Source organism: Fusarium proliferatum (genome assembly GCF_900067095.1).
Source record: "Fusarium proliferatum ET1 genome assembly, contig: FPRO_scaffold002, whole genome shotgun sequence".
In the NCBI taxonomy this organism is placed as follows: domain Eukaryota; kingdom Fungi; phylum Ascomycota; class Sordariomycetes; order Hypocreales; family Nectriaceae; genus Fusarium; species Fusarium proliferatum.
The window spans coordinates 827436-848618 of record NW_022194791.1 but is presented as its reverse complement, the minus strand read 5'-3'; the positions used below and the strand labels follow the sequence as shown (position 1 = coordinate 848618).

Here is a 21183-nt window from a genome sequence, read left to right as displayed (position 1 = left end):
AGTTAGTGTTGATGAATGAAGGCAGCAAGAGAGTTTCGGTCACGGCGTCCCTTGGCCTCCGGCTTTAACTACAAGACTTCTTAGTCTGCTGGCTCCATTTTCTGTCTTCCTTAGTCTAGCGACGCAGACAAATGTTCCCGGAAGGAAAATAGCAAAAACAATCCCATAATGCAATGACATGACAATGCATCTTCCGGACCTCAGGGTCTACAGCCCCGCAAACAACCTTCCCGAGGGTGGACCTTCAACGGCCGGGTCAGGGTTTAACCACAAGGCTCTCTTCTTTCAAAGACGATTCTTGCATCATGAACAACGTGCACAAGTTAGACGATTTTCCGCGAAGCAAATCGCCCGAAGGTTGTACATCATTGTGTCGTGGTTTGCGCAGATCCGGATAGCAGCCGATGCACTGAGCCGTGACTTACCGGTACCAATAAGTGAATGTCGGATGCAACCTGAAATGTTTCATGTTTGTTCAGTGACTTCGTGTTAGGACGATGATCGACGAGTAGCGATCTCTGAGCCCAGGCGATTTTGGTGGGAAGATATGAGCATATCGCTTTGGCCTTTCAAACTCTCATAGGCATGGCCGCAAGATGTCTTCCCCATCAAGCAAGTTTGTCATGGCAGAGACTGCGCTTCTTTTCGGCATAAGAATAGTCCGTATCAGTTCCAGAATTACCTGAAGTACAGCTAAAGTTGTTGCGCAGTAATAAGAATGATCAGGATATGCAGGCTCAGCAGATCAAATGGTTCCCCTCCGCCCCCAAACAAGACTCCAACATATCTCGGCATTTGTGAGACTAGGAAATAATCGCGCATCATAGCCGAATGTGGCTCAACGTCAAAGCCAAGGACCAGTCACTCCTCAACGTCACCACCACAAGACATCATCCGGATATGCGCCCAAGAGCCTCAAGAACCTCGGTCCAAGATATCAAATCTTATCAATCTAACCTCTAGAGCATCTCAAATCACACTAGAAGCCGAAATCGCAGCTTTGCCACGTCTTAACCCCCACCAGAGCTCAACTAGCGCGGAGAATTCTGCTCGTGAGAGCCTCAATGGTGATGGTGGCATGGAAGAACTGATTGATAAGGAGTGGGGCGAAACGCCAAGACCATGAAGAATGTGGAGTTTCTTACGTACAAGGGGAGATTCTGCGCGGATTAGACCGGCGATATTTTGCGACGATGTCCTGAGAGCTTCACTTGTGACATGTTGAGTTTGTACAGAGCACGGCGAGTAACATGAATTGAATGAAAGATGATTGCCTGAGAGACAATTGCCAATCCACAGCAAATGCTACTACGTCTTGTTGGGTCAAGGTAACATGGAGATTTGACAGCAAAGAGGAAGAAAAAAAAGCTGGAGCCAGACTTATTCGGTTGGCCTCGAAAGTGGATGATCAGGGGTATTCCCTCCACTTTCCTTCCCGCTGCGGCGCGTTTTACGTTTACGATCACGCGTTGTTCAATTGCCTTTCAAATTCTTGGTCACTGCGCCTCGAATCCAACTCATCAAGAAATCCAAGGACAGCTGAAAGAGACCACGCGTAATACCAGATCAATACTGAAATTGGCTGTAATTATTCATCATTTAATTATCGGTGACGACAGTGTTGGTGGTTATTTGCGTATTCGGTTTTTACGATTACGAAAGAGGAGCTAGGGGCGATAAGATTAAAAAAGGTGACAAGCATCATGGAAGTCAAAGAGGGTTCCATTTTGGACTGTCAGATCGTGGCATGGTTACAGTCAGTCGTCTGGCCCTTTTGCATTCATGCGGTGTTTGACAAAGAAATGTTGCGGTAACACAGTTGGTAGAAGACACCTTAAGCCCGTGCTGAGAACAATATATCGAGAGAGTTATATTCTTCTTCAAGTCCACTGATTGTTTTGAAGTCAATTGCTCGCATGATGATCGCCCTGAAAGGAGTCAATGCCTTCCCTGTAACCCACGCGGTCGATACGCCACAGTAGTGCCCTGGTCTGCAAGCCACTTAACAGCCGGCCTTTCTCCCAGCGGTGCATACAGACAAGGTACTCATCCGTAAAATCTTATGCTCGGCGCGGAATCTTGCAGCTTGTGGTAATGTACCGTGATGACACAAGCTGTCCGATTGGTTTGTCGCATGCACTTGTAGACCAATTGGCCAGTCAGACTGTTGTTTCGTGAAATCGGTGATGGCCATCTCATCTTTTTTTCCTGAGTCTACTCTGTAATTTCAGTGACAACGCCGCCATTTCACATTGAGAAAAAAAGAGATCAAAGGCATTCTCCACAACCAGATTAGTTCTCGGCTTTACTGTACCGGTATTAATTGGTCCTGCCGTTTGTTCAACGCTGAGTCCCCTAACAGAATAGGCGTCTTCCGCCTAACTAGACTGCCTATGATCCTACTACCCTCCGACCGACAGTTTGAATATCCCTCCACTTTCTTCCGGTCTCCATCATTTCCCGCTTCTTGGACCATCCCATCAATCTCAATCTCCCTCCACACCCTCTTGACCCCCTTTTACCTCTTTTTTCTTCCTTCTCTTTTTTCTATTTCCCCTCTCCCAGTCGTAATCGCTTCCCTTCTCACATCAGAGAATAATCCTTTTCTCTGTTGCCTTGTCGAGTTGGTGGTCGTCGCCTCCTTTGGTTCGTCCCTTTTTTTTCTGTGGCTGTACCCAGCTCAGCTCGGCCTCAACGCCTTGCCCCTCCACCTCCCACCGCGTTTTTGGGTCATCCGCCTCGAATAGTTGGAAGTAATAGGACTGTCACTCAGGGAATGTAAGTAATACATTTCATCTGCCTAAGCCTCACCCATAATCGTCATCTGCTCCGTTGTTGCACCCATTTATTTGTTGTGGTGTTGTCAATGGCTACTTCAAATACCCGCCTTTTCTCCAGATCTTTTCTTCTTCCCCGGACTTACACCTGCGCTTAGACCAAAATCAATGTGGTAAACGACATCGACGAATAGCCCTTCTAATCCTCGAATCGTACCCGATATCATGGCTGCGATTCTCCTGCCGCAGCGGTTCCGCGGCGAAGCTCCCGTCACCGAAAAAACTACGCCGTCATGGGCCTCCAAGCGACTTACGCCCATCGCCCAGTTCCTCTCCCGACTCGCGTGCTCTCACCCGATACACACCGTCGTCGTTGTCGCCGTTCTTGCGAGCACCTCATACGTCGGCCTTCTCCAGGAGAGTCTCTTCAACACCGATGTTGAAAGCGCTACTCTTGGCAAGGCCGATTGGTCTACCCTCGTGGAAGGCAGTCGAGTCCTACGCGCAGGACCTGAAACTGCTTGGAACTGGAAGGCCGTCGAGCAGGATGTCGTTGCCGATGCTGGCTCGGTTGCCGACCACCTTGCCCTCCTGACTCTTGTCTTCCCCGACAGCCTCTCCGCGGAGTCCTCCAGCACTGCTCCTCGCTCTCACCACGTGCCTATCCCCCAGAACCTGTCTATTACGTCTCTTCCCTCTACCGAAAACCCGTTCACCGCCTACTCTCAGGACAGCATCCTCGCCTACGCTCTTCCCTACTCTGAGGGTCCCGAGTTCCTTGCTGCTGCCCAAGAGATTCCCAACGAAGATGCCGTCGAGATTGAGACCAAGCACGGACGCGAGAAGAAAACATGGATCATGAAGGCTGCCAAGGTCAACACCCGCAACAGTGTTGTCCAGTGGGTTAGCAATGCTTGGACCGAGTTCCTCGACCTTCTCAAGAACGCCGAGACTCTCGATATCGTCATCATGCTTCTTGGCTACATTGCCATGCACTTGACATTTGTCTCTCTCTTCCTCTCTATGCGCAAGATGGGTTCCAAGTTCTGGCTCGGCATCTGCACTCTGTTCTCCTCTGTCTTCGCCTTCCTCTTCGGTCTCGTCGTCACCACCAAGCTGGGTGTTCCTATCAGCGTCATTCTTTTGTCTGAGGGTCTCCCCTTCTTGGTTGTCACCATTGGCTTCGAGAAGAACATTGTTCTCACCCGCGCGGTCATGTCGCACGCCATTGAGCACCGACGAATCCAGGCTCAGAACTCAAAGTCTGGCAAGCGATCTCCCGAGCGTTCCATGCAGAACATGATCCAGTATGCTGTTCAGGCCGCCATCAAGGAGAAGGGTTTCGAGATCATCCGCGATTACGCTATCGAGATTGTCATTCTTGTCATTGGTGCTGCCTCTGGTGTGCAGGGTGGTCTCCAGCAGTTCTGCTTCCTGGCCGCCTGGACCTTGTTCTTCGACTTCATCCTCCTCTTCACCTTCTACACTGCTATCCTCAGCATCAAGCTTGAGATCAACCGTATCAAGCGTCATGTCGATATGCGTATGGCCCTTGAGGATGATGGCGTCAGCCGTCGTGTTGCCGAGAATGTCGCCCAGGGTGATGATGAGCTGAACCGCGTCAGGGGTGACGCCCCTCTGTTTGGCCGCAAGAGCAGCAGCATTCCCAAGTTCAAGGTCTTGATGATTCTCGGCTTCATCTTCGTCAACATTGTCAACATCTGCTCGATCCCATTCCGCAACCCTAGCTCTATGTCCACCATCCGAACCTGGGCCAGCAGTCTGGGCGGTGTTGTCGCTCCTCTTTCCGTTGACCCCTTCAAGGTTGCCTCCAACGGTCTAGATGCCATCCTCGCTACCGCCAAGTCCAACAACCGACCTACCTTGGTCACTGTCTTGACTCCCATCAAGTACGAGCTCGAGTACCCTTCGATCCACTACGCTCTTGGTTCTGCCGCCAGCAACCCTGCCTACAACGATGCTTTCCACCACCACTTCCAGGGCTACGGTGTCGGCGGCCGCATGGTTGGCGGAATTCTCAAGTCTCTTGAGGATCCCGTCCTCTCCAAGTGGATTGTCATTGCCCTTGCTCTCAGCGTCGCTCTTAACGGCTACCTCTTCAACGTCGCCCGCTGGGGAATCAAGGACCCCAATGTTCCTGAGCACAACATCGACCGAAACGAACTTGCCCGTGCGCAGCAGTTTAACGATACCGGCTCCGCTACTCTTCCTCTCGGCGAATACGTCCCTCCTACTCCCATGCGAACCCAACCCAGCACTCCTGCTATTACCGACGACGAGGCCGAGGGTCTTCACATGACAAAGGCTCGCCCTGCCAACCTGCCTAATCGAAGCAACGAAGAACTTGAGAAGCTCTTGTCTGAGAAGCGCGTCCGCGAAATGACCGACGAGGAGGTTATTTCTCTGTCTATGCGTGGCAAGATCCCTGGTTACGCACTTGAAAAGACCCTCGGTGACTTCACTCGCGCTGTCAAGATTCGACGAAGCATTATCGCTCGCAACAAGGCCACCACCGACGTGACTCACTCGCTCGACCGATCCAAGCTACCTTACGAGAACTATAACTGGGAGCGCGTTTTCGGCGCATGCTGTGAGAACGTTATTGGATACATGCCTCTTCCCGTCGGTGTTGCTGGTCCTCTTGTCATCGACGGACAGAGCTACTTCATCCCCATGGCTACTACTGAGGGTGTCTTGGTTGCCAGTGCCAGTCGAGGTTGCAAGGCCATCAACTCTGGTGGCGGTGCTATCACTGTTCTCACTGCCGATGGTATGACTCGTGGTCCCTGTGTCGCTTTCGAGACTCTTGAGCGCGCTGGTGCTGCCAAGCTATGGCTCGACTCTGAAGCTGGTCAGGATATGATGAAGAAGGCTTTCAACTCAACCAGTCGCTTCGCCCGTCTCCAGTCCATGAAGACTGCTCTTGCTGGTACCAACCTATACATTCGATTCAAGACCACCACCGGTGACGCTATGGGTATGAACATGATTTCCAAGGGTGTCGAGCACGCCCTGAGCGTCATGGCCAACGAGGGAGGTTTCGACGACATGCAGATCATCTCTGTCTCTGGTAACTACTGTACGGATAAGAAGGCCGCGGCCCTCAACTGGATCGATGGACGTGGTAAGGGTGTTGTTGCTGAGGCTATCATTCCCGGTGAGGTCGTCCGCAGCGTTCTCAAGAGCGATGTCGACTCTCTTGTTGAGCTCAACGTTGCCAAGAACTTGATTGGTTCTGCTATGGCTGGTTCAGTTGGTGGTTTCAACGCCCACGCTGCCAACATTGTCGCTGCTATTTTCCTGGCCACTGGACAGGACCCTGCTCAGGTTGTCGAGAGCGCCAATTGTATCACCATCATGAAGAAGTAAGTTTGTCTCGCACATCAAGTCGGAAACATGCTAACGTCAATAGCCTCAATGGAGCTCTCCAGATCTCCGTCTCTATGCCCTCGCTCGAGGTCGGAACTCTCGGCGGTGGTACCATCCTCGAGCCCCAGGGCGCCATGCTTGACATCCTTGGTGTCCGAGGCTCTCACCCCACCAACCCCGGTGACAACGCCCGCCGTCTCGCCCGCATCATCGGTGCAGCCGTCCTCGCCGGCGAGCTTTCTCTCTGCAGTGCCTTGGCCGCCGGTCATCTCGTCCGAGCTCACATGCAGCATAACCGAAGTGCCGCTCCCTCTCGCAGCACCACTCCTGCTCCTCCCATGACGCCCGTCTCACTGGCCATGACCAATGCCCAAGAGCGCTCAGCGTCAACAACGTCGATGAGCGCCGCTGCTATTCAGAGGTCAAAGCGATAGACGAATAACTTTGCATTTGAAGGAGTAGAGGCGAGCGGGTGATAAAAAGTTTACATAGACGAGAGCATGTATGAGTATGATACACTACACACATGGTCTGGGATGGAGTGAATGGTCACACAGCATGGAGTTTTTGCATTGAACATTCTGGAAAGATGAAAGCATCCATACATGCATATACAGCCGCCGAAAGATGGCAATATTGAAGATGGTAGTTATGTTAGAGTACCACTTCGCAATTCAATTTTAATCCTTTTTTGTTAAATCATGCATATGTCTTCACCCTTGCCACTGGCTCTCCATCAATGGACGTGAACTTGATACCCTTGTCCTCCATGTCTTTCTTGCACTCCTCCCACTTGTCAAGCATGACTGGCTTTGTCCCTTCGCTGACAATCCACGTCGTATACCCCTCCTTCAGCGCATCCTCGGCCGTAGCTTTGACGCAAAAGTCCGCTGCCAGCCCTACCACGAAAACATCCGTAACACCCTGCTCACTCAACATGCCGGCGAGTCCACTATCGCTCACCCTAAACGGATCATAAAATGCACTGTACATCTCCACCCGCTCATCCTGCCCCTTTTCGATAACGGCATGGACACGCGAGACGTCTAGCTCCGGGACCAGCTCACAGCCCGGGGTGCCTTGGACGCAATGTGTTGGCCATAACGTTGTTTCGTAGCTCTGGGAAATATCGTTGGGGTGCTGGATTGTTGTAGTTGATGTGTATGGTGTTGAGGAGGCGTGGTTTGAGGCGAAAGATATGTGAGAGGGTGGGTGGAAGTCTTTTGTTGCGAGGATGAGGGGGAAAGGGAGGGTGGTAAGGTGGTTTATTGGGGAGGCTATTGTGCGGCCGGAAGGGACGGCGAGGGAGCCGGACTGGAGATGTTAGCTAGGCTTGAGTGAGATGAGAGGTGGATAGATGTGGTGATGAATGAGAAGGCGTGGCTTGGTACACTTATACCAACATGATGGTCTCATAGCAAGCGGTTCAAGCTGAGAGATATGACCTCCAACACCGCGCGTGTTCAGACTGTACATAACACAAGCTGATCTCTTAGCGTCCTCATGTCTTTGGAGCATTCCCGCAGAATATCCATATAGCTTCGCTTGGAGCCATTCCCAACTCATCCCTCCATGTTCACATGCGACAGAGAAGATACTCACAGGCGGGCAGAAGTCTTCTTGAAAGTCGACAATAATGAGCGCAGGTTTATACGGTTTATTGCTCGCCATAATTTCAATCTTTCAACTGATCGTTTGAGCGTAGCGAGTGTCTTGAACGAGCGATGTCTTGCAGACGATGACGATGGAGAAGGGAAGTGATCAACTGATAAGAGGCACCATTTTCCGATCGGCCCCGCTCTTCCGACGGAGGGGTATCGCGTCTAGATAACCGAGCGCCATTCACGATTTAAAACAAAAGATTTACACCTCAATCTCTACGACATGAAAACATCAGAAATACGTGCAAAAAAAATTTGTTATAGGAATAGCCCGATGCGGGGGTCGAACCCGCAACGTTGAGATCGCGTACTCGTAAGAGTCTCACGCTCTACCGATTGAGCTAACCGGGCTCAATCTTGTTTGTTGAAGACGATGCAGGTATTGCGATTCATGAGCGCGGACGGGACTGGTTAGTGGTCGAGGAGAAATTTTCAGTGTTGGTGGAGGGAATTGTGGCGTGGAGGGGCAGAGGGGTTATTAAATTCAGTGGGTTTTCAGGGACACCCTGGCCTGATGGCATGTGGGGATGGAGCTACCCTGGATCGTGGATTGAGGCTCTTTGGAGATGGAAATTGAGGTCATGGGATTGGTATGTCTGTATAAGTGCCTTGTTTGACGTTGACAATTTTGCTCTTGCTTTTTAATCTCTGCGGCTTGTTAATGGTTCAGCTCCCTTCTACGGCTAACTGTTGTCACACTTTGTTGTCTGTGTGACATGTAAGATGTAACTAAACCTCCAACCAACAGATAATGAAACGCTTTGGGTAAGATGCAGCGATATTCGTACTCGTTTACAAAAGGTGTGGCACATGAAGCTCTGCTTGCTCATTCACTGGCTCAAGCATCCAGGCACCCTTGAATCAGGCTTGAGCAAGTGCTTACGATAGATCTTGGGGTCGATATGCCGAATAAGTTTCTATCAAACTGCCAGATCGCGTCTTCCACTTTCGAGAGACGGGGCAGGCCACGCAGACACAATACGCGATTCAACAGTCTGAAGAGGAGATTGATCCAACTTGGGTAGAAATGAATCAGTTTCATGGCGATGCAGTCTGAATTAAGAATCCCTCTGTAAACTCTCGGATCGTTGACTTAACCGCCAACTTCTTGTCATTATGCCTTAGCCGTCAGCACTACCGCATAGTAAAACCACTATCTACAATCCTACAAGGATCTCCATCCATGGCCGCGCCTTTTAGTACTCTTTTATCATGGAACGGACTACTCATGACGGAATTCCGTGCCGCGCTTAGGCGCTTATGCACAGCCGTCATTCTACACCAGTGGCATGCCATGGATTAAATACAGCAGGCCCCTCGCTGCGTGTTGGGAGCTAAGCAATTCTTTAGTTCTCTCAAGATGTCGTCCAGCGCTGAGTTGGGCCTTTTGGCTCGTGTGGCGAGTCCGTTGGGAATTGCCTCAATTGTTGTCATCGGGGTTATTGTGATTTATGTGATTGACAAGCTTACTGCTGTTCCTTATCCACCGGATATCCCGCTTATAAGAGAGCCAAAGGGTGCTCGTCGCTTTAGTCTTCGTACACGATGGGCGTACCTCACAGATTGTCAAGCACTCTTCTACGAAGCATACCATGAAGTACAGTCTCCCTGCCTTCTAAACTACACCACTGACTGACACAGCGCAGTATCTCAAGAAGGGCAAACCCGTCGTCATTCCAGGCTTTGGCGTCCGAATAGAGGTGTATCTGCCACAGAGCCAGATGAAAGGCGTACTCAACCAACCTGACGACGTTCTCGACATGGAGCAAGCGTTCGCTGAAGTCGATCAAGTTCGATGGTCGCTTGGGCACGAGAAATATGTCGTTGATGCGTGGCAGGGACTTGTTGTAAAGTATGATCTTAATCGTGCGATTGAGATTATCGCGAATAACATGAAGGACGAACTTCACGAGGTGTTTGATGAGCAGTTTGGTACTGATACGGAGAATTGGAAGAGAGTTGATCTTACAAAGACTGTCAAGATGATCGTGGCACAGGCCGCCAGTCGCTTCACCGTTGGACTTCCACTCTGTAAGTCAAGCATCACGCCAATTGTTTTGGAGCACTGCTGATGAGCTAGGTCGGAATAAAGAGTATCTGCAGCTTGCGCTCGAGACTAACGACCTCTTCATCATGAACGCTGGTCTCACAGGTGGTCTACCACGTATTCTACAGCCCATAACCGGAACACTCTTCGGCCAAATCGTCAAGACGAAGGTAAACAAGATGAAGAAATGGATCATTCCTCTCCTCAAACACCGCTTCGACAGGATAAACAACCATCCCGACGAACCGCAGCCGCAGGACCAAGTTCAGATGATGATCAATTATGCTCTGCGCCATCGCCAGCATGAAGTCAACGACATGGAGTCCCTGGCTCGTCGGGTCGTCGCTCAAAACTTTGGATCAATTCACAACACGCAGATACAAGTTGTCAATCTCATTCTGAACGTGTTGGGCTCTGATGCCGAGTTTAATACGATTGCTACCCTTCGCGATGAGATGGATCATATTCTCGGGACTGATGACTCTGTGAATTGGACCAAGGGCGGTATTCAAGCTATGACGCGCGCTGATAGCGTCGCGAGAGAGTCAATCCGTTTATGTTCCTTCGGAGGACGCGCTGTGTTTCGCAAAGTTATGGTCGATGACTTCAAGACCGAAGATGGGCACCACGTCCCCAAGGGCTCAATCATCTCCTTCATGGGCCACCCTGCACAAACCGACAACGAGTTCTACGAAGACGGTTTGAAATACGATCCATTTAGATTCTCGAGGATTCGCGAGACAGCAGCTAATCGGGACGAGAAAGCACCGCCTGTTACGTTTGTCACAACGTCGCCTGAGTTCTTGACCTTTGGACATGGGAAGCATGCGTGCCCGGGACGGTTCCTCATTGACTTTGAGATGAAGATGATCTTGGCGTATGCTTTGAGGAATTATGATATTAAATTTGCGGATGAGTATGAGGGAAAGAGGCCGCCGAACTATTGGATTGCTGAGGCGAATAATCCGCCGAGTGGTGTGCAGATCATGGTTAAGAGGAGGGAGAGGACGTAGAGAGCTACTGCATAGTTCTATGAAGATCGAGAGGAGAGGATTACCTTGGACTGATGTGCCTCGGCAAAATTTCTGGCGACTTATACAATAACAGCCACTTGTGAGAGTACAAAAGCTGACTTCCAGTAACTACACACGGGGCAACAGAACGTAGTTCTTCAGCCTGAAGCAGTATATATAGCACAATAATCACGCTCACTTGCTCTAATACGGACATCTCAAGTATAGGATCTGTATTCTAGAATGAGATAAGATATCTCACACGATACTGCTAGAGGCTTGAACCGTCAAGACCTAATCGTCAAGTCTCAGTTGGGACAGCCAGTGACACGGTTGATGGTAGTCAAGCAACCATCTCCCCAATGCTTACTGCCGCAGATTCGGCAACCATTTCGTCTGATGTCCTGATAGTCATACCAGATCTGATTGCCCGTGCGAGCACAGGTAGATCTCCCCTGGATGAAGATACCGCAGTTGCCCTGGCATGTACCAGTCTGGGGTCTCCCGCTCCTGATGTTGACTGTTAGATCCAGTCACACAGTTTCTAGTATGTGATAAGAGTCAACTTACCCAGGTGCTCCATAGTTGACATCGTTGTTACGAATCAGTCTGTTGTTGACGGCTTGATCGCAGTCTCTGACGGGGATTATGCCGCAGAGTCCGCTTCCGTTGCAGTCGTAGGAATCACGAGCCTCAAGCTTGCTTCTCGGAACGGGAGAAAAGCCTTCAGCTGTGTTAATGGGAGGAGCAGCGAGGCAGCTGACCTGAGCGAGAAGAAGGGATGAAGTCAACATGGTAAATCGCATCTTGTCAAGTTATAGTTGAGATTCGAGATGGTTGTTTGATATTTGGAATACTGCTGTGAGTGAGGATATCAGAAAGGCAGCTTGAGCGGGAGATGCCCTAGCTTTTATAGATATTTGTCTCGCTCTAGACTTACATTGTTGCATCATGAACTTCACATCTTTACCTGAAGAGTACTGGCTAGATGAGCTTCGTCCATGACTGCCGCGGGACGGGACGACCCAGATAGAAGCTCTAAATGCCGTGCGAGGGAGATCATAGCCTTTCATTCGTTATCTCATACTTCCAGATGTGATCTGATGTGATGGAGGGAGGGAGCGCGGTTGAGTTCGGGACCGAAGACGAAAGCTCGACCGAATTGTATCCGCAGAAACTATCCATGATATGCAGAGCACTGGTTCCACCAATAACAGCATCCTCAGGGATTAAGAAAACTTAAGGTTGAGAACAATGCTGGAAGAAACTTGGCAAAGAGTTCTCTAAGCTTAGGCTAAACTGCCTATATACCTAAATTCTCTTATCGTCTAGGATCAAGGGGCCAAGATTCTTTCGCCGCCGCCGGACTACATATCAGAAAACAGCAACCAGTACAAAGGAGTCATTCTTTGTATATGTGTCAACTGGTTTTTAGACTTGTACGTTGATGTGCGATTATTGGTGATATGAGCAACTCATACAATCTAGCTTCTTGATACACCATCAACTTTCTATTAATTAATCAATAGCTGGCCCAAATTAAAACAACTCGTACTAACAGCTGATCTATAACCCCTCCAGCTGAAGATACTCTGAGAAATAAGGTTGCATCCTGGCTCATTGCAGAACAACTAATGCAAATACCCCGCATGATTGCTACGCTGCTGAACATAGCCAGTGGTTCCTACGTCCTATACGACAAGGGCATAAACATAGTCATAATTAACGAAGGTCCTTCAAGCGGGGATGACACTAGTCTTCCCAGGATTGCAAGCATATGTGAGATACGAGGTCGCCTCCTACTGGAGACGATGATACTTAGGAGGATACCTGGCCACGTCGGTGAATACGACATGGCGAACGGGCCATGTACGACATTGAAGGTGAGTCAGTGGCATAAGAGGTATGTGCTGAGAAAACGCCGAAGGTACACGCATATTAGTGGAACATAGTAGGAGGCAGATAATTCTCCACAGCCCTTAAGGTCCGTGATTACTCTCCTAACCGCTGTGGTGCCGTCAATGAGAATAGCCGCTGAGGGCAGAAGCAAAATCTTTGCTCCCAGCAGAGTTTAGGTGTATTTGAGATAGCAAGTAGACGGTATAAAAACCTATCAGACTGGTAGAGTCGCTCGGAGACTCCAATACGAAAGGGATGATGGAGGGCCCGGCCTCCGAAACCTGGTGCCCAACCACATAACTAACGGCAAAGGAAACGCCCCATGGCTCAATGGACCAATCGGAAGAAAGTGAAAGGCTCATTATTCAGGATTTCTTTCAGCTGCGCAGATACATAAGTTCCGAAACTTATGCATGTCTTCCTAAGACTATGATCTGCCCCAAGAACAGAAGATGTTGTCTCGGCTGAGCCCGGTTCCGAGCCGCTTCATGAGCTGCCTATTTGTGGCGTTCAAGATTTGGGTGTGGGTGGCTACGGAAGCAAAGTCTTGTGAGGATGGCGATCAAGATAAACTTACGTGAAGGTATGCCACAAGTTGACATGCCGTTCTCGAAGGGTAAATCACGATTGAAGATAGATGAAGTAGATATTAACTGCATAGTGTACTGAAGACGAAGATAAGAATAAGACGAAAGCTGATTAAAAATATCGAGCTTCCGTCAAGTGGCCGATCTTGAGGACCAAAAATCCATATTTCTTTACTCATGACATAGAGGATCTACACACGGTATGACAAGCAATCCCGTACCACCACGTCAACTATTCATGACTACATGATAGAGCCACGTGACGCTGTGGCAGTCATTGTGGCAACAAGAAGATCTATTTGTCTTCAAGTCCTCCTCTTTTGTCTTTCTAGATCAAAATGTGCCAAGTCACTTCTTTTCTGGATCAGATGCCATAAGGCTGACGCTATGGCAGACATCATGAAAGAGTCACGAGTGAAAGACTGAAGGTATATCCCTGTAGGAGCTATGAGAGTAGACATATTGAGACTGGTGGACATACATGTCACTGAAGGATCATAAAGGTCAGAAAATTATGAGCAAGAAGCAAAAAATGTCTTTTCATCAATGGTGGGTATCTATGTTATTGCAGCCTTTTCATCATCTGAGGTGTCGCTATCATGTATAATCAATCATCCCATATGCTTCAAATCACCCCAGCTCCGCTCATTTAACTCAAACGCGACTCTAAACAACAACTGTCCAATATTCAACGAGAAAAAAGAGTATCCATTAATAATGGAATTGCGGCCAGTCCCTCGCAAAAGGAGTTCCAAGGCGAATAATATTGCGAGGCTGTCGTCTTCTTGAATAAGACATAGCCGTCTCCTTGGAACGGTACAGTCTCTTATCAACTTTATTCGCATATTGATGAGGATTCACATGATCCTTTTCTTCACCAATATAGCTCCCAAGACACCTATCCCCAGTCTTGTTCAAGAGGTCGCTGATGCGATCAGCAGCAACAGTGTCGACTCTATCACAGACAACCAAGAGAAAGTCCAGCGCGCCTCGGATGATGGAGGTGCGTTCATTTGCGTCGCGGTGAACGTCAGCTCTTGCAAGACGGCGTTGGATTTCCAAGTCTTGTGCTGCAAATGGTGAATCTGGATCATCGATTTCTTCCTCATCAGAACTGTCTTGTATGTCCTCATTGCCATTTTTGCTAAAGAGCTGTGGCACAATGTTGAAGTTGAAATGAGACCTAGACTTGCGCTTGGGCCTGGGCCTGGGCTTGGACTCGTCACCCTCGGCTGCCTCGTCTAGATCGAAAGTCACCTTTGCGCCTTTTGGGGTCTTGGGTGCTGGAACAGGCTGAATAGGACTGTCTTCCTCGGTTCTATCAAGAACTGTGCCAGCCAGAGAAGAAGTTGGCTTGAGACAAGACTTTCCTGGTGAGAGAGTGGCATGCTTGGGTTGGTTGACTGGTACCTGGGGTTTGGACCTGCTGCCCATCTTGAAGGCACTCATGCAGGAAGCCATGCAACCCATAGTACCAGTCTTTTCTCCGTTGACAAGTTCGGCATCATTTGTGGACTTTGCCTCAGTAAGAGGGGACACCAAAGCCTCTTCCGCTTCGGGAACTGATTCATCCTCAATGTTGCATAGAACAGCAGATTGAGGCTGGGCTACCGAGTTGGTGATAGTGACCACTCCAGACTTGACTTGCTTAATGTCAAGAGATTCCATAACTGAGCGGGGAGTCACACGCCAGACAGCCTGACGTGCCAACTTGGCTACCTCTTCTTCCTCAGAATTGATGTCTCTGACAATGGAAGCAGTGGAATCCCTTTTGGTCCCGGAGCTCTCCCCAGAAGACTTCTCCTCGTCTTCATACTGAGCTTTATCAGGCACATCCTCTGACTTGTTTGCCACAGTGCTGAGTCTTGCCATCAAATATTCAGGCTCGACACCAGAGGTAGAGTACTCTCCCGTCCAACCAAGTTTAGACATGCTGGTGATAGGGGTACCAGGATCAGATTGAGAGTATTCTCCAGTCCAATCAAGCTTAGACGTCCCATTGACGGGGGTACCAGGATCAGAGTATTCTCCTGTCCAGCCAAGCTTAGACAGGTTAGTGGTAGGAGTTCCAGGATCAGACTGAGAATATTCTCCTGTCCAGCTAGATTTAGGTGATGGTTTGCTTGAAACAGAGATGCCACCACAGTTCTCGGCTGGAGTGTTGGGAGGAGGAGAGGGAAAAACAATGCCAAAGATGGTGTTGCTTCCAGATGCTGCGTTAGTGTCTCCTTGTTTAGATGTTGTAATAGATGTCTGAGATGATTCAGAGACAGAAGATGCTGACGTGAACACAGATGGTGTGATGGAAGCTGTGTTTTGTCGTAAAGAGGATGTCAGTTGGAGTGGTAGATCAGAACTGACGTTAAAATCCTCGGCAACCTCAGGTGAGTTGTTGTTGGTGATAGTTGTGCTAGACATTGTAACAAGATGTAAAGCGCAGAGCTGCAAAGTTTAATGAGGCGATGAAGAATAGTAGACAGTGAAAGCGATGAGTCTGGTGCCCAAGAGACAGATAAAGTAAAAGAGAAGTCAAGTAGCGGATGATCCAAAACTTCAGTAAGCGGTGCACACGCTTTGAAATATAGCAGCGAGCTGAGATTGAAGGAGAAATGTCAACAGTGCTTGCAGTATGCTTGGGAAATGTGTGTGATGCTAAGGAGAAGCTTCTGAGGGAAAGAGTGGCACGAAGAGGGAAATTTTATAGACGAAGGGGATCTGAGTTCTACAGATGTGCCCTTAGCCCTGATGGTATCTAAGAGGCGAAATTGAGAAGCAAAATGGTTGAGTTTGCGAACAGGCTACTACGTGTCGAATGAGAGGCCGAACAGACATGTCACGAATCAATATGGTAGGTCAATTTGGGAAGTTTCTTCGATACGCGCACGCTGCGGTCGACGGTGCCAGAGTATAAGAAAATAAGCCAATAAGACAATACTATTTGGAAGAACATGATAAGGACCAAAGAAGCATAAGAGCCAGTCCGCTTTGTTTTACAAGAGAGGAAACGAGAACAATAGGGATGTGGGAGTCCGTTCTCTTATACAGCTTCACCTTAAGATCACGAGCGTCATGATGCCTTTGTATTGAGAGTTCTGGTTAAGCCTCTCACATGGTATAGAAGCCACGGTCATGAGTCACTGGCAAAGCAACGCCGAAGCATCTGTGGGTAAAGCGAATAGAGATAAGATATTGAATGGCTGTGAGGGTAGCAAGTAAGTTACTTTCTTAAATCATAGTTGTGATTGGTTGGTGCCTATAAAGGATAATTGACGAGTCATAAGTTGATGGGACAGCTCTCCTCTTGACTGCGCAGCCCCTCTGACTTCACCACAACTAAACAGAGAGGGCACCGGAGTAAGAATTAGATTCCCCTTCACTCTGTTACTAGCTAGACGTGACGTGGCAAACGCTCAATTGGGGTGAACAATCTGAGGCTAAGTTTGTGGGAGCCTCATCATTAGCGGTTTTAGATTCTAATTGGTCACTTGGTTTTCATCCAATTACATCGGTGAGATGGCCGAGTTGGTTATGGCGCCAGGTTAAGGTTAACCTTAACACCAATTTCCTGGTGGAGCAATCCTCCTGGGTTCGAGTCCCAGTCTCATCAAGATATCTTTTTTGCATTATTTCCTTTTTCGCATCATAAATCACATCTATTGCATTTTTGTTCTACCAAGTGTCTATTGAGTTAAGTCGTGTTACCAAGATTGGTTTGGCACGAGGGCTTCTATGACTTTAAGTATTTATCACCAAGCTTAACCTTGTCCTCCCATTGTTCATCGATCGTGATTTGTTGTCGTCTCGACATGCTTTCACGGTACCTCTTGAAAGATCCTTGCTGATCACGCCATCGTATACTTTCCCTTCCGACGAATGAAGAGATGACATCTGCGCACTCGGAAACCTTCTCCATGGGTATCAAATGGCCGCAGTCAAGTGTCTCCTCTTGAACTTCACCAACAGCTGCGCCCCCGCTGCCTCCAACTCCGGTGCCGGTTGTCAGCATTTTTTCCTGTCGTCGCTCCGGTGATGAAAACTCTGATTGCTTTCCGAAGACGAATAAAGTACTTGGTCGAAGCTCGGGTAAGTGGCGAAATATCTTTGGAGGCTCTGGGCGGTGAAATGGGTACTCGGGACAGTCTTTATTCTGTTCTGGGTCTTGATCGTTGGTTGGTTCCCAGTGTCTTGCTAAGTATGTCGGTCGAACAAAGCTGAAGAGCTCTTGGTGCTTCGACGTCGTGAGAGTAACTCGCTCACCTGGACTTGAACCCCCTTCTTTCGGATAAAGCTCAGTCGGAACATCTCGAAGCCCATGTTCTATCCAAAGGTCAAGAACACGAGGATCCCAAGACTGGAAGAACTTGCTCTTCTTAAACCTTGCAACAGCATCTTCTCTTGATGGCCAGATATCCCGCCTCTTTGTAGAAAGACCGGCCAAGGAAATGCTTGGGTTTGGAATTTGGATGATGGGGTCAATAAGTGCTAATGAGTCCAGGAGCCGAGGGTGCCAGAGTGCTAACTGTGCCCTTTCTTAAGTTAGAGGTATTTTCTAAGTGCACCAGTGTCGGTGATAGCTACTTACAGCTGAGTTCCACCCATACTATGACCAATACCGACGATCGGATGAGGAATGTCTCGTTGATGCTGGTTGATGAGATTCATCATATCTCTTGCGTGGTCAAACCAACTGACTGTAATATGTTAGTAATGGCGATGGTTCCCAATATAGATTGTACTCACGATCATTGCCAAGCACTCTCTCGTTGATAACCCCTGATTGACCTTGATTCCATACATCTGCAATCCAAATCGATCGTATCCTGAGATCTTGTTGTCTTGCTCGGTCATACAGCTCATCCCATAGCGGCTCATATAGTTCCTGACAAGTCAGCTAAGTTTTGTTCCTTAGATCATGTAGCTTCGCTACCTTTGGAAAACCATTTGCATGAGCACCGATAATGGTCACATCACCAGGTTGAGGATTGGGGTTGTCGTGGGGGACGTATTGCTTCACAGCAAGCTTTGGTATGTCTTCATTGCCATTTGCCGTCTCAGAGAGATATTCTCTTGAATGACTGCAATCAATAGTATGCTCAACAACCCGATAATTCGACGGCGTTGACAAATATCTGGCTTGGCTTATTGGCAAGATATGCCGCCTGACGTGCGACGCGCGAATGTAGGGACGTGATATGAGCCTAGACCACATTGAATTATTAGGTTGGCAGTATCCTAATGAAGGACTGCTAAAAAAGTGAAATGCTACGTTGATATAACAAACTGACGGTTGTTGAAAGACAATGGTTCTCTTACATAGGTGGTCCAGTAAAGATAAGATAAGCTATCCCAAACAGAGTAATGAGCTAACGCCGACCTCGGTAGCTCGGTTACGATCTGCGCCCTTCTCGTCAAACACAAGATCTACGGGCTTAAGCCGATGCTACCATACTCATTACGCCCTTTGAATGGAACTGGCTGAAAATGCACAAAGATAAGATGCCGCAATGACTTGGAGTATCCTCCGTATCTAGTCGAAGCCCGTGGCACCTCTAAGAACCGAAATAACCCAACCCAGAATGCACGAAAAGTCCTGGACAGCTACTACGCCACAGATTTCATATCAGAGTCGCAATCGCTGCAGCAGTCGCCCAAATACCCTGTAGAAAGTCCCCTTGACAATCCAAGCCACCCAAGTAACGCTGAAAAGCTACACTGGTGATGGTCGATGCCACAAAGCATGTTGCAACTTTGCGTGACAGTCCTTGTTGTAGAATGGTAGTTCCAACGATAACATCGAAGACAGGGATGACACGGGAAAGAGTTGACCCATCATCGGGACTTCGATCATTTTGATATTGATAGAAAGATGCTGTTGATGTTGCGCCATGGGTAAATCGCGAGGCGCTGCCGTAGAAGAGAAGGAGTGCCAGTGATATCGGTAGATACCTTTTGAGCAATGAGATAGACATTTTTGCCGTAGTTATGTTCAGTTGGGCACTTTTAAATACTGGCAAGGCAAAGAAACAGGATATCGAAAAGATTGATTGTAGAGGCGGCTGCTCATGATAAATGGTCTTCTCTTGAGCAGCATCGCTAGGGCTGAGTCAGACGACTTGCGAATGGCTGCACCTCGCAAGGATGAACTCCACACGGAATGAGACACTATCGCAATACGATCGGCCATCACGATAATTACTAATCAAGCTGTAACCGTAATAAACTCTTTCACTGAAACAAGAAGATTTGAGTTCAATATCCCATGTGAATGCCAAGCCACGACAAAGTGCACGCATGTTACACTAAAGTGGCTTTCCTTGATATCCAATGAGAAAATTCGGATTTCTTATCACCGGAAATAATTGCTGAACTCAAAGCCCCGGAATGTGAAACATCGCAGCCCGCGGGCATTTCAGATCCTTAGACATTTTCCATATACACGTCATCCCGTTCGTTCCGAGGCATCTTCGAGTCTATTCTGCAACACTTCACCGCCTTAATTCTTGTCTCCAAAAGCCATTCAGTGCCTCGACGCATGTGAGAACAAAACATCAGAATTTACGGAATTGATCGGCCATGGCAGCACCGTTTTGGGGTCCTCAGACCTCTTATTTAAAGTAAGTTCTTAGGTCAACTAGAACTAAGAAGATTTACTAATTTTTGTAGCTTTTGTGAAGAGGTAAATACCGCAATGGTCTCCCTTGAATGGGATGAGTTAACGTGTCGTCTTAGGATTATGTTATCACACGGTACATCGCTGAGTTTATAAATACTCTTAGCAGTTTCACATATGGTAAGTGATGTTACTATAGCCTGAGATCTGCAATTGACCTTGCTATTAGTGGCATATGGACTCTATGGCTTGTTGACGTCGCCTAAATTTCCGACTGGGCCACGCTTGGCCTCATACTGTGGACTAATAGGCGTGGGGATATGTTCAGCTGGATATCACATGACCTTGAAGTATCATACTCAAATGTGTAAGCATACTTCTACTTCAGTGAGGGAAGGCCTAACAATTGCTAGCTGATGAACTGTCAATGCATCTTCTCACCACACCCCTCATCTATCGTCTTCTCAGCTTCAAAGCCAGTCCTCAAAAGACTCGAATCATTGGGATCGTTCTTTCAACATTGTTCACGATTGTCATGGTCACTCATATGGTCATGGATGAGTTCCTTTTACACGCCACTACGTTTGGCTTGGGAATTTATGTTATTGCTACTCGTGTGCTGAAGGTTATTCCTCAGCAGGTCAAGGACCCAATTATCAGGAAGAAATTCCAAAACATGGCTATTCTAGGACTCGGTATGTAATACAAAGGGCGTCTACCTATTGAGCGGGGCTGATTATGATAGGATTCTTCGGCTTTGGATACATCGTTTGGTTGATTGACGAGTTTGCCTGTCGGTATCTGACGAGTGCAAGACATGCAGTTGGCCTACCCTTTGCGTTTCTTTTGGAACTTCATGGATGGTGAGTTGTACCCCATTTCATGACCTTGAGTCAAGCTAATATCTGCCAGGTGGCATGTGTTCACCGCTATCGGAGGCTATACTGCCGTTGCTGTCATCGATGTCGTTACGACAGGGGAGGTCATCGACGACCCTACAGACACCTTTGCCTGGCCCGTTCCGTTTGCGGCTAGGCTGATGTCTGGAACTTCTGGTCCAGTGAAACGAGGCTGATTTTGGTGAAAGGGATAGTTTTACCAAGATCCAGAGGCTAAGTCGTGATGCAGCCAGAGGCCGGCGAGTCCAAAGAAGTGACGCTTACATCGGACCTATCAGTTGGTAGGTACTTACTAGCTAT

The 21183-nt window shown here is 48.5% G+C and overlaps 9 protein-coding genes and 2 non-coding genes across 11 annotated transcripts; 5 read left to right on the top strand and 6 right to left on the bottom strand.

Moving 5' to 3' along the window:
- Positions 1-718: 718 nt before the first annotated feature.
- On the top strand, positions 719-1126 carry FPRO_03520 (uncharacterized protein; the record flags this gene model as incomplete). The annotated part of the gene is made up of 2 exons (XM_031226258.1): positions 719-797; positions 828-1126. 2 exons carry the CDS (start codon positions 719-721, stop codon positions 1124-1126), a joined length of 378 nt encoding a protein of 125 aa, XP_031076813.1.
- A 1876-nt stretch (positions 1127-3002) lies between these two features.
- FPRO_03521 (putative 3-hydroxy-3-methylglutaryl-coenzyme A reductase) lies at positions 3003-6601 on the top strand (the record flags this gene model as incomplete). The annotated part of the gene is made up of 2 exons (XM_031226257.1): positions 3003-6163; positions 6211-6601. The coding sequence occupies 2 exons, from the start codon at positions 3003-3005 to the stop codon at positions 6599-6601; spliced, it is 3552 nt and encodes a 1183-aa protein (XP_031076812.1).
- Positions 6602-6866: 265 nt separating this feature from the next.
- On the bottom strand, positions 6867-7838 carry FPRO_03522 (uncharacterized protein; the record flags this gene model as incomplete). Its single annotated transcript, XM_031226256.1, has 2 exons — positions 6867-7481; positions 7770-7838. The coding sequence occupies 2 exons, from the start codon at positions 7836-7838 to the stop codon at positions 6867-6869; spliced, it is 684 nt and encodes a 227-aa protein (XP_031076811.1).
- Positions 7839-8096: 258 nt separating this feature from the next.
- Positions 8097-8179, bottom strand: tRNA. Its single transcript is given in 2 exon segments — positions 8097-8132; positions 8143-8179. It is a non-coding gene; the product is annotated as a tRNA-Lys (tRNA).
- Positions 8180-9188: 1009 nt separating this feature from the next.
- Positions 9189-10888, top strand: FPRO_03523 (uncharacterized protein; the record flags this gene model as incomplete). Its single annotated transcript, XM_031226255.1, has 3 exons — positions 9189-9425; positions 9475-9859; positions 9909-10888. 3 exons carry the CDS (start codon positions 9189-9191, stop codon positions 10886-10888), a joined length of 1602 nt encoding a protein of 533 aa, XP_031076810.1.
- A 308-nt stretch (positions 10889-11196) lies between these two features.
- Positions 11197-11682, bottom strand: FPRO_03524 (uncharacterized protein; the record flags this gene model as incomplete). Its single annotated transcript, XM_031226254.1, has 2 exons — positions 11197-11398; positions 11459-11682. 2 exons carry the CDS (start codon positions 11680-11682, stop codon positions 11197-11199), a joined length of 426 nt encoding a protein of 141 aa, XP_031076809.1.
- A 2403-nt stretch (positions 11683-14085) lies between these two features.
- FPRO_03525 (uncharacterized protein) lies at positions 14086-15792 on the bottom strand (the record flags this gene model as incomplete). The annotated part of the gene is made up of 1 exon (XM_031226253.1): positions 14086-15792. One exon carries the CDS (start codon positions 15790-15792, stop codon positions 14086-14088), a length of 1707 nt encoding a protein of 568 aa, XP_031076808.1.
- A 1089-nt stretch (positions 15793-16881) lies between these two features.
- Positions 16882-16981, top strand: tRNA. The gene is given in 2 exon segments: positions 16882-16919; positions 16938-16981. It is a non-coding gene; the product is annotated as a tRNA-Leu (tRNA).
- Positions 16982-17101: 120 nt separating this feature from the next.
- Positions 17102-18583, bottom strand: FPRO_03526 (uncharacterized protein; the record flags this gene model as incomplete). Its single annotated transcript, XM_031226252.1, has 4 exons — positions 17102-17900; positions 17957-18065; positions 18115-18265; positions 18302-18583. 4 exons carry the CDS (start codon positions 18581-18583, stop codon positions 17102-17104), a joined length of 1341 nt encoding a protein of 446 aa, XP_031076807.1.
- A 406-nt stretch (positions 18584-18989) lies between these two features.
- FPRO_03527 (uncharacterized protein) lies at positions 18990-19343 on the bottom strand (the record flags this gene model as incomplete). Its single annotated transcript, XM_031226251.1, has 1 exon — positions 18990-19343. The coding sequence occupies one exon, from the start codon at positions 19341-19343 to the stop codon at positions 18990-18992; it is 354 nt and encodes a 117-aa protein (XP_031076806.1).
- Positions 19344-19947: 604 nt separating this feature from the next.
- FPRO_03528 (uncharacterized protein) lies at positions 19948-21059 on the top strand (the record flags this gene model as incomplete). The annotated part of the gene is made up of 7 exons (XM_031226249.1): positions 19948-19988; positions 20038-20050; positions 20104-20164; positions 20214-20351; positions 20398-20679; positions 20730-20847; positions 20897-21059. 7 exons carry the CDS (start codon positions 19948-19950, stop codon positions 21057-21059), a joined length of 816 nt encoding a protein of 271 aa, XP_031076805.1.
- Between the last annotated feature and the right edge of the window lie 124 nt (positions 21060-21183).